Below are 12,681 nucleotides of genomic sequence, written 5' to 3' on the forward strand. Positions count from 1 at the left end.
TTAAACTAGAGAGTAAATGAATGAGCTCCTGAAATGTGTTATTTTTACTATAGGTGTACAGACAAACATAATGAGAGCTGTATGGCAAGTTAACTTATGCTATCAACAAAATAGCCTCATATCACGTCTTGAGTGTTTCAGTTAGTTCGGTCAAAGAAACAATCTCTGCATTCTGACTCAACATGGACTGAGATAAGCCCCCCCATCCACATAAATGTTTGTCTTACTTTAATAAAGCAGCAGCATCACATTTTCTGCAAAAACTATTAGCCAATGAAAATGATTTATTTTGTATATAAATATAATGTTTCGGAGACAGGATTTGTGTGTATGTATGTATGTATGTATGTATAATATATATAATGTATGTCAGGTGAAAACACGAAAATTGTCACTGTCCAAATATTTATGTACCTGAATGTAGTCCCTTAAGCGGTAACCTAAGGTCTACAAAATGGCTGTGAAAATGTCTCCAGACTGCATTGTTGGAAACTACGATTTTCTTTGCAGTTTGACGCTGGGGTAGTTTCAGGAGTCAGAGAACAATTTGGCCCCTGACTGCAAGACCAAGCTTTTTTGACATCATTACAAACAACTGTGGTGTTTCACACAGAGCCCGAGCAGCGTACATGTGTTTACAGTTTTGAAATCACTCTCAAAACTGACATATGTGTTCATAAATTGAGTCACACATGACAACAAAATTTTTGTATTCTCCTGAAATTATTAGTTTGTTTCATGCATATCAGTAAACAGGCTTCTATTTTAAGTTATGACAAACTGCTGATTCTCAACTGTAACTCAAAATCTTCCATCATACATGTGAATAATCATGTCATTTATATTTATATTTATATAAAAAAATTGCGCTTTTTATATTTGAATGAGAAATACAAGTGTACTTGAATTTGTATGGACATACATTTGTATATATTTGTATTTTGTTTCTCAAAGATATAAAGAAAATATTCATATACAAACTAAATATATATAACAGTAAGATGTATTCTAGTATGATGAAAACATACATTTTCTCACCATTACTTGGACCCATGATTTTGTGTCATGCCCTGTCTAGTGCAAAATCTTATTTTTTCTGCCACCTACACCTTGGATAAATGGTTGCACATTTACAGTATAGTGTGGCAAAACCTCTACCCGATGGCCACACTTTTCCAGCATAATAGAGTATAGAATAGCCACAGAATAATTTATGTTGGCACCATACCCTTTAAGCACAGATGAATAATGCCCTGCCTTTCTGAAATGGTGTGTTTCTAGATTCTCTAAGTTTATTGAGCTCCAGCTCTTTGCCACCCCAGAATCATTTCACCACTATGAGCCAGTGAGGACTATTAATAAATTTCCATGCAGACTCTCTCTGGTCAATGAGGACCAAAGGCTACTGGGCTTTTACCATTTTAATACTTCTGTGTTTACTTGCTTTCTATTGGCTCAAGAAATAGTTTGCCCAAAAATGAAAATTCAGTAATTTTCCACTCAACCCTTTGTCAGTCAAAACTCCTCTGAGCGCTTTATGAAAAACTAAATACACATAAAGTTCGCTCCTGTGGTTCCATCTCAGCCCTCTCTGAAGCTGTTAAAGCTAACACAACTATTATTTTACAACCTGCATATTTTGATATCAATAACAGTACTTTGTACACGTGCCAGTGGAGTTTAGACGTACATAGTTGTGAGTAGTCACAAACTATTTCTGTTGTTTTTATTGCGAAATCATTAAAAGCACTTTCAGATCTTAATACAGATTAACAACAGGAAAGTAGTGTAGTTGTGTGTATGTACATGTTTGTCAGAATGTTTCATGCCTACATCCAGCTTGTTAGCCAACAGTCACCTGCGATATTTCTTTGCTATATTCATGTTTCCCTTCACTATTAAACTGTTTTTTATGATTATCAGTTGACGTATGGCTCTCCAACAAGCATTCAGTGAGATTTATATATTGCTCACCAAACAATCCAGCAGCACCATCCATCTTAATATGTCAGTGAGCTAGCAAGAAGTTTACATACTGTAATGAAAAACAGATGCGGATAACTCAGTAAGTCTTTAAAAGTGGCTGATCCATTGACATCACATAATTCCAACTCTTCAAAATCAAAACCAAAGACTGTGTTTTAATTCAGAGTGTAATGATAACTGAAGCTTTGATTGTCATGCAGTTCCCACTATGCTGTTGAACTTAAATACACACTGTCAAGAAATGATTTAGTCTGCATCTGTAGCACTTCCCAATGTCTTGAAATGGTTAGCACAGGAAAGACCCTGGACATTCAATGCAAGCCTTTATCTTTTGGGCTGGAAGTTGACATTAATTAATGTTCAGCTGTGATATATCAATCTTTGCACAATTAAAGCTTTGTTTTGAGGCTTGTACTTTATATTGTTCCATTTATTCTGCTGAATGCTCATCATGCCATGATTAGCTGTTCTTTTTTCCTTTCTTTTTAAAGATTGGTGATGATGCTCTATATAGCACTAATCACAATATTCAGAAAATACGTGGGAAATGACAATGTTGGCACTTCCTAAGGGCTGCTACCAGTCAATCAATTTGTCAAATGGTGACTTTACAAGGCAAGGCTTGTAATAAGTTTTAATCCCTCTTATTAGAAGTCGATTAGATTGCTGGGTCACAGTTTATATGGAAATTATGAAACTCAAAGTATTTTTTTATTCACCACTTAGCTATACCATGACATTTAATAATTAACATAGTGACATTTCTTTCAGTTTCCTTTCACACATAAAACACAAAAGTTACATAAAAAATGAGGTGAATCATAGAAAGTTTTGCCTAAGAATGGTTTCAACGTTGTGATGGTCAGCTGGAATTTTTTTGCCACACGACAAGTGAGCAGTTGTGACTGAGAGAGCCAAGACAAAATCAAATAGTAATTTCCCAAATCAGAAAGTAATTTCCCAATCCACCTACCCTTTCATACCCTTTTCCTTCAATCTTCACTTTTCCTCCTTCCCCCTGCAGAGCTCCTGTCAGCCTGCCACGAGCTCCGGTGCCGCTACGGCTGTGTCATGACAAGAAACGGCACCTTCTGCTTCTGTGCTGACGGCTTTGAGGTTGGTGAGGACGGGACAAGCTGCAGAGGTAGGATTCTGCAGTGCTGGTGGGGGCCCCCTGCCATGGAGCCCTCCCCGCTTTTCCTGCCTCTTCCCCATACCAATCTCTCCTTTTGCCCTCGGCCAGACTTCCTTCAGATGAATAAGCATGAGGTGATGGGTATATGAGATCCAACTGTCTGCAAGCAGGGCCTCATGTACAGTGCATTACACCCCTAACATACAGGCATACACACACACACACACACACACATACATTGCCTACAGAGTACACAGTTTCTCTGTTTTTCTTTCTCTTCTTTGTGCTCTTCTTATGTGCCACAGGCCTGGTCTGTGACAGCCAGCGAGGAAGACAGGATTTTGCTGTCAAAAGTGCCTCTAGAGTTGTAGTGTCTTACTTGGACTCTGCACATACCTTTTACCAATCATTGCGTAATTGTGCTGGAGGAAGAGGTTTAACGAAGTAGTATGGCTTCCTGAATTTGATCCTGTTTGTGGAAGATATGAGAGAGTGGTTTATAGGGTACTGAAGCTCAAAAAAGTCTCATTGGTTATAAAAGTAATTATGCCTGAGGTGCCAGAGTGAGGCCACATTAAATATACTTTATGTATTTGGGTCATGTTTGAGCACACCTAATTTGTTACAAATGACTCTCTTCCTTTTTCCATAAGATCATGATGAATGTGCTATGTATGGCGCATGCAGCCAAACCTGCACGAACACCTACGGGTCATACAGATGCAGCTGCACAGAAGGATACATCCTACAGCCTGACAGGATATCATGCAAAGCCAAACAAGGTGAGTAGCACGCTTGCATCGGGAAACAACATAATCTACATAGTACGTTTCATTTCTAATAATAAACAAGGCAGTTTTGTTCAACCAGAGTGGGATTCAGCTCATCATCGCCATGGTGCTCACCAGAGTTGGTAGAGGGTAAGATTAATGTGGTTTAGCAGTGACCACATCTATCACCCACATGGGAATGGGTAGACACGGTCAGGCCAGGATAATCATAAAATTAATGAGCTTGAGACTTTAAGTGGGAGCAGTCCTGAGTATTTTGTGCCGAGACAATGCCCAGCATCACCCTGATTTATGTTAATGCTGATGCTGGAAACAAATCTGTCCTGATGAGTAAAACAGCCCACTTAGAAATAAAACAACCAAAAGAGGTATTGTGTTTTGGCGGTCCACCATCCACAAGCTTAACCTTGTGCAGTGTATATTTGTGTCATGCATTGAACCATAAAGCGAAACAGATTTTTCAGGGTGTTGTCACTTTGGCATATATGGGTTGAAAAAAGCTGGAGGCCCAACATACCTAGCTGGGGAGAACACCACTGTTGCAGCTTTTAATCAATGTGACTGGGGTCCTACCAGGAATAAACTGAATATGATTATCCATAAACTTAACTGAACCCAATGCTCACATGCATTAATATTAATTTAGCAGAGAACGATAGTGGTACAGGGATAACTATGTGGTTACCATTAGTTGTAAAAGCTTATGAATATAAATTTCAGATAGTGCTCTCTGAGGCCAGAAGATGAGGAGCAGGCATGGTATGAAAAACACATTAACGTGTTGAGTGTAAGATTGAAGTTAAGACTCTGCAGCACATTTTTTTTTTTGTGGGGGGGCATAGAGGTGATTTAATCTTGATATAATCTCTTCTCATTTGGCTCAGTCTAATGTGAAAGGTATAATATTTTTTATTCTATTTGTACTCCTAACGTAAATTTGAATCTACTCATGGTTTTCATGTCTGCTTGATTATTTCACTGACTCATGTTAAGTACCAAATTAAAGATTATGGAAGTGTGGGATAATTGTATGTTGCAAATAAATACCTTTCTGACCCATGCAGAATGTATTTAATGTCAGTAATTGTGTGTGTGTCCAAATAACAGATCCAGCAGTGCAGAATCAAAAGATAAGGCTGGCTTTTTTTTTTTATTTCAACAAATATTATGAAAAGACTGGCAATGTGTCTTTCTGTCAAAAGTCTGACCATGCTGTCTATGGCACTCAGTCCCAAGCCTATGTGTTTCAGATGTAGATCTTTTAAAACAGGTCATGAATTTATAGTTTTATTTATTTATGTGAACGTAGAGGTAATTTTCTTAACCAGCTAGGCACTGTAGTTTTAGGTTAAAAAAAAAAATTCTCAAAAAGCAGTAAAAGCATTTGCTGGGGACTATTTTTTTTAGCCACAGATCAATACACACAAGTGAGTATTTATAGCAGCGATTGGTGTCAAAATAAACTGCAGTGCCCACATTTGTTGTAAAAAAGCAACATGTATTGCCAGTACATCAGGTGTGTCTCAGTGATGGGTTTTTAATAGTTTTTGGACAACAATGGAAGTCTTTGGCACAGAGCAATAAGCTACATCAGGTTTCGGCTTCTCAGACAATACGTCTTAGTATTGTTAGTAAAACCAATTCTTCTTTGGTTTTGGTCTTTTCATGGGACTTTTTTGACAATAAGAAAAATGTAAACTATTGCCAGCCCCACAAAGAAATCCTTATAGTAATTTTTGAACTGTTCTAGAAAAGCTTTGCTGTTATTGTTATATTAGTTTACAGGATCTGTGCTAGATTGTCAGGGCAGACCACTATCAAAGAGTCTGGTCAGAACACTATCTACCCCCTAGTGTGGGAGAAAAATGTGTCATTCCTGAAAGTTGATTCAGAGGGATGGGGGAAGCAGTTTTGTGACACCCCTTTCTGATTAGGAGAGTAGCCCTTGACTTGAAGTGGTAAGGAAAATTGGGATAAGTATGGGTCCTTTGTAAACGGGTGAACCAGATGTCAGAGAATGTGCACGGTCAATTAGACCCATAAAGCAGCTTATCTCAGTTTTACCGCCATGGACAGTCCCGCCATGATTCCAGGCAGGAGAGATGGGGACGGAAAAGTTTAAGTCCGCTACCTGAGTCAATGATAATGTTCCTTAATTTATTGTGTTAGTACAACTCAGTGAAATTTGAAGATCATTTTTTGTTTGATTGCTATGGTGCTTTATTCATCAAGTGTGAGTCAGATTATATTATTACTTTCTGTCTTTCTCTCTTACTATGAGTCTGTGTGTGAATGATGCTTTCCACCTCTAATAGTGAAGGATTCTTTCTCATTGCATACTTGCTGCCTTTCTTTTCCTTTTTTTCTCCCTCTCTCTGTTTGTGTGTTCCTCACAAATAGTTTGGCTGTTTTTTAAACCAATATTTGGAAATTATTTTCCCCCCTATTCCTTTTTCTTTAATGAGGTCTTTTTGGTGTCTTGATATTTCAACACTTAAAATTGTGCTACTGAAATAAAGAAACAAAATAATACTTTCTTATTTTCCCTTTCATTCCAGATCCTGGTGACAGCCGTCCAGTGCTTCTCATTGGTGGTTCAGATCGTATTGTCATCACCCATCTAGATGGAACAGGCCTCAAGCCCCTGAGGTCTTTGAGTGTAAATGGAACACTAGCAATGGATTTCCAGCACAAGCAGGAGAGTGTGTGCTGGGTCCTGTCTACAGAGTCCTCTGGGCAACTTCGCTGTGCTGAAACGAGGAATCTGCGTGGATTCACAAGGGAACAGGAAATAAGAACACAACAAAGTTTGCAAAGTACGTTTTCAGCTGTTCATATTTTTTTTTTCTCTTACTTACTACTTTCCTTACTTTCCTGATGATAATTTTTGAGTTATTATCTGAATCAAATCATGAGCGCTCTCACCTAAGCATAGAAGATAAAGCTGCACCTTTTCAGCTGAGATACAATTCACCCAGCGCTCTGTCACACACAGGCTCACCTTTTTCACTTTCTCTCCCACTCATACCTGTGAGCTCTCTCTCTCTCTCTCCTTCTCTGTCTCCATTATCTGTACAGTTGAAGGCAGGTTAGTCTCAGTGGTTTGGACCGCACGCCTTGCTCCTACAGCATGTCCTTCAAACATGCAGGCTACACCAGTTTTGCTACTTCAACAATGCTCTTTTCCTCCACTTAGTTGATCTAGTCCAGATTCTCACAAATATCAAACACATTTGACATTCATTTTGCATGTTTTTTACTGGTTTTCATGTCAGTATTTTTAGACTTTGAGTCAAAGTCTAAACTGTTGCTGTCATTACCAGTTTAATACTGGAAATGCCATTAGACACCTGCATCAGAGGTGTCAGCTTATAGGTGTATGTTCTTAAGAAGAACATAATGGGAATCTGCCAATTAATCAGGATTCTCAGTGGTCACGGTTTAATTTAAAGGGCCACTGCACCAATTTTACACATCAAGATTAGTCTACTCGTCATGTCGAGTACTACTTAGTCTGTTAAAGCTTCTGTATGTTGTCTTCTGTGCCTCTCAGAGGCACAGAAGACTAAACTCTGATGTCGTCTTAGTTATCTCAGTTTTGAGATTTATTTTAAACAGAAATCCTGCATTACAAACTGGTGCCTGGAATTTGAAAGATGTTTAAAGAGGCTAACAAGTTGCATTATGGAAACTGTAGGATCTGTAGGATCCAGTATATTTGGAGCTTGACCAGGGACTAAAATTTGGGATAGATCAGCCTCTGCGGCTTCTATTTAATTGGTTATCATAGAAAGTGCTAAAAATTGTATTATATATTTTTATTAAGCTGTTTTACACCAGTAACTAAGCCCAGTTTGTCCCATTGCAGATGTGGAGCAGATGGCCATTGACTGGCTGACAGGAAATTTCTACTTTGTTGACCGGGTCACTGACAAGATATTTGTCTGTGACCATGGTGGGGACACGTGTGTTACTATCCTACAACTAGACTTACTGAATCCTAAAGGAATAGCTCTGGATCCTCTCATGGGGTGAGTATTCTGCAGCCTATATCATATACCATTTCTATAAGCCCTGCAAGGCTCATTTATCATCAGGCATCCTTTGTTAAGGCAAAAAATCACCAAAGACGAAGAAGACAAAAAAATTCACTATGCATAACAATTGACTTGTCTGGAAGAATATGATTGTGTTACAATGAAGGGATTTAAATGATTTCCTGTCCTTCGACTCAGCCCTTTTCTCTTTGAGCTGTGTAATTTGGTGGATAGCTGTTGATGTTTCAGACAGCTTCTACTGTCTAGACATTCATTTGTATTCAGCGATTTCACCCCACTTACCTCAGTAGAAAATGCCCCTACAGGACTTTCCATTACAGGATTTTAAAAATTTGAATCAGTTTTTACTGCTCTCAGTGAAAACTGAAACATTTACAGCATGTGGTTGACAGTCACATGGATCACACTGTTGCAAAACTTATTATGTAGGTTTCTTTGCATTTTCCTGTGTCATCGTGCAAAAGCACAAAACAAATAATTTAAATAAATTGCATGCACCAGCTACAAGAATGTGAACCAGTTATCAGCTGCTCAGTCCTTTTTTGCACGTTTATTTCCAGTGAGCAAGAGAAGAGGAAAGCCATTACATTTCGAGGACTAGAGGACAGGCAGCTCGGAGTCAAAGCAGGCTTTTAATACTACACCTTTTCTGAGATTTTGGAAATCGTGATACACTATAATGTCAAAATAAAGACACACTTGCTCTGAAATGTGTGTGTCATTAGTACTGGAACTTGTAGCACAAAAGCCAAAACATTAAAACCGGTAACTGTTTGGTTTAAATGTTGTGGCTGTTTGGTGTATAATTAATTGAAAGTTGAAGCTTAACTGAATTGCTTCTTTGTAGATTCCAAGTTTATAAACTGTACTTTATTCAACAGCTTGGGTTACAACTATAAGCCACTGGGCCTAATCAAAATAATTAGCTGCTGGTTGGCAGCGTCTCTGTGTTCTCATTAAATTCTGGTCAGCCACTGGAAAGCAATATGGCTAATGGTAAATATACTGTACATTAGAGTTTCCACTTAAGCTGGCTCACTGTGAATCACCTCAGATAAGATGGTTTTTGACATAATCACATATAACTCACACGCAAGTGCCCATTCTTTTGTTTTTTATAGAGGGATGATAGACTGGATATAGGGTATGCTAGCCCATAAGGGAGCTGGACGTATAAGACACAGAAGTTTTCCAAGGCTTCTTCCTGACTCTAATTGGGAAGACATGGTTGTTTCTGTTTTCTGTCTTCTGTTTCTGAAAAAAGAGTGCCCAAGAGAGATCTGTCAGTCTGGAGCAATGGAGTGAAAACAAAAGAAATCAAGGAAGTGTTATAGGAGCACAGCGTGAGGAGCAGTGTTTATAGAATATGCTCAGGATTAGCACTCCATTTTTATTGTTATTTGACTTCCTGCCTCTCTTGCTATCGAGTAAGGCATTTTAACTTTGCTGTAGGAGAGCCTTTTGACAGACAACCTTTTCTTCCTTTATGGTTCATTGGCTAAAATTCGCATCAGCACAAAACTGAAGCTTCCTGTGAGTCCCACTTTAGTTTATGCCTGTGACGGGAAAGGATGTACTTTGGTATTTGAAAGTCCAATACCATCATGTTTGGCAAGATTAGTCAAGCCTAGATGATGCAGTATGCTAGATTCACTGGTGTTTGTTGATCAGTGCAAAAATCAAGATTTCATATTAGCATTACACCACTGAGACAGCCCTGTGTCCCCTACTAATTACATTTATTTTCTACTAATTTTTTTTTTTTTACCAAATGCATCCTTGGGAGAACGTGTATTTTGAAATCCACAAATGCTCTTACATTACTCATATGCACTACTTAGGAACAAATCTGTTTGTACAACTGGGCGTTCTGGCTAAGGACCATTGTCTGTTTTGTAAAAAAAAAACAAAAAAACATTTTAATCCATCCAATAGTTGTGATATTTAACCAACCGACATTGTCATCCATAGCACCAGGTTGCTAGTATGGCTAAAAAATTTAATTCAGGCAGCATTAAGTTTCTCTCGAAATGTGTGTGGAGTAGCAGATTAGTTGTATGTAAATGCCATTTTTAGGAGATGGCTGCATCTAGATATCCAGAAGCAATAGTTAAAGACTCGACAGTGCTACAACCTTGAGTGTGGTGTTGAAAATAACAAAACTTTGACTTTATAGAGTCATTTGATTTATTCTATATAGAGATATATCTGTATAGATATATCTGTATATAGATATATCTGTATAGATATATATACAGTTTGCTACTAACAGCAGATACTTATAGTTTTTCACAAGGTCGGAGTCCTTGACAATTGTAACAGTGTCTACACAGTCTTCTGTTTCACTGTGAACACATGCCATTTTTCACGGGTCCCATGCAGTTCATTTTATCAGGGGTGCTCATTTCTAGAGTCCAACATGGATGTCGTTGTAGCTGCAAAAATATAGTATAGCATCAGCACCATCCTAATCCCAGATAGCTATCATTTGTATGCCACACGGACGTGCGCCTTTTTGGGGAGCTGGGTTCCTTGCTGACGCTCACAGTTTTTCAGCACAGCCTGATCTAGGGTTCAAAGGGCAGCCCATCTCTCCCCCGACTTGACTTGTGCAGATTAAGTTGGCTTCCCACCGGTCTCTGGCTGTAGCTCGTTATCATTGGAAGCTGTTGCAGCTCAGTCCCCACAGCAACACAGTAAGACAGCATGGCAGGCACTCTGTGTTAATTACTGTATGTGCAGACCTAGAGATTTTAACTACTTAAAGTCAGAGTCCATGAGATCCTTCTACATGTCTGATGTTATTCAGCCTCTACACCGGTATTCCATGAGTTACACTGGCTCCCTGTATCTTTTAGAATTGATTCTCAAACCCTCTTCACGGTTTCTTAGGTACTAAATGGTTTGGCTCCTCTGTGCATCACACATTGTCTATCATTTTATGTCTACTCGCATACCCTGAGGTCATCTGCAGCTTGCCTTCTAAAATGGCCCCAAAATTACCACAAAGGAAATGGGAAATGCTGCTTTTGTTACATTTGCCTCCGTGTTATGGAGTTTCTTGGTATCAGAAAGCAGACTCACTGGGCATTTTTAGAAGGCATTAAACATTCTGATGCTTTTTAAATCTTTTTTTGAGTTTAAAATTTTATACACCTTTTATACGTTGTTTTTAATTTGCTTGTGTTTTTTTGTTCGTTATCGGTTGTTAACCTTTTAGTTTTTGTAGTTTTTTTTTTTTTTCTGTTTCTTCATTCACAGGCGCAACAAATAACAAAATAGTCATTGCCATCCATAATGACTCAAATTAGTGTCCTCTGAACTGGAACCCCTTTCTTTAGAAAAACATTGTTAGGAAATACTGCAAAACTGGAAAATTTGATTGTCAAAGAAAAACAATTTATATAATCATTTTCTTATATGCCATCACAGTTGTTAAAGTTTAGTTAGGTTTAGGCACAAAACTCATTGGTTAGGGTTTGGAAAAGACCATGATCATGGTTAATGGAAACCAACATTGACCACTGGTTGGAAATGGGTTGTGAACAGCAGCGTCTAGTATCATAATGATTCGCTTTGTTGACCCAACTAATTATTTTGCAGTGCCATACCAACATCCCACTCCTTCCTCCTTTGCTCCTAACAGACACGAGTCATAATTCACATGTTCAGTAGAGACCCTTGTGAAATAAATGTAAATATGGCTCTTTTTAGGCATTTAAACAAATGCCAATGCAATCGATTCTCCTGTGAGGACAGTCATACATTGCCTGTAGCTACTTTTAGTAAAAACTGAATATTTATTTATAATTGCAACTGAAAAATAGGGGTATTTGGAGAAAACAAACTAGCTGAATTAAATTTAAAGCTAAATTAAACTTTTTACGACCACTAAAGGACAAAAAAAAGACTCCATTTTAAACTTAAAGAAACGCATGGTGTACTATCAGTTTAACACATTTTTATGGCTAATCTGTTAACAGTTGTGGTGATTAAGTAACTGAACTCAAGTACTGTAGCCTAATTAAATCCACTTAACTTTGAGGTATTCATACTTATTCATTATTTGCACATTGAAGGAAAAATACTGCATGTGTCAAATGTTTTTAGATTGTTAGATGCTTAACTTTTGTCACCATGTTGGTTCTTATTTAATTCAATTTCATGTCGTGCTGAGCAGGCAAACAAAAGCTAACGACATTAGAATAATTTGAAAGATGCTAAAACCACATTAATACTTTACACATAAGTTCTTAATTGTAAGTTAAACTGGTGCTGGGTCTCTGAGAAGCAATTCTTTTTCACATTTTCAAGTGGGCCCTAGGCAGTTATAGCTACAACTGAGAGAGAAGTACAGGCAGGAGTTTTATTCATCTGTGTTACAGCTTCTCCCATTTCCTTTAGAGAGACAAGTATACTGTGCATTTGGATCTGTTGTGGCTGGATACAGGGGACTGACTGTGGTTAGAGTCTCACTTACATAATCACTAATCTAATAATAACACCTTATCAAATTTAAAGCCTGATGATCCAGTGAAGTGGCTTGTTTTATTGGAAGCTTATCTAGTATATGTAATCTGTCTAAACACGTACAACTAAAAAGCCACTAATGTTAGCTACATTATCAAGGACCCACACTCAATTAGTAGTTGTAGTAGTAGTAGTAAAGCTCAAGGCCGTTTCCCATATAGTGAATGTGCCAGTCGTGAAT

The 12,681-nt window shown here is 38.0% G+C and overlaps 1 protein-coding gene across 1 annotated transcript in view; it reads left to right on the forward strand.

Moving 5' to 3' along the window:
• Positions 1 to 12,681, forward strand: part of lrp1bb (low density lipoprotein receptor-related protein 1Bb) — a 251,548-nt gene that overhangs the window by 101,761 nt on the left and 137,106 nt on the right. Inside the window, exons 4-7 of the mRNA XM_040148223.1 lie at positions 3,011 to 3,130; positions 3,775 to 3,903; positions 6,471 to 6,728; positions 7,781 to 7,943. Of these exons, the coding sequence (XP_040004157.1) occupies positions 3,011 to 3,130; positions 3,775 to 3,903; positions 6,471 to 6,728; positions 7,781 to 7,943 (670 nt within the window). The remainder of the gene's footprint in view (positions 1 to 3,010; positions 3,131 to 3,774; positions 3,904 to 6,470; positions 6,729 to 7,780; positions 7,944 to 12,681) is intronic.

Source organism: Xiphias gladius, chromosome 16 (assembly GCF_016859285.1).
Source record: "Xiphias gladius isolate SHS-SW01 ecotype Sanya breed wild chromosome 16, ASM1685928v1, whole genome shotgun sequence".
NCBI classification, from domain to species: Eukaryota; Metazoa; Chordata; class Actinopteri; order Istiophoriformes; family Xiphiidae; genus Xiphias; species Xiphias gladius.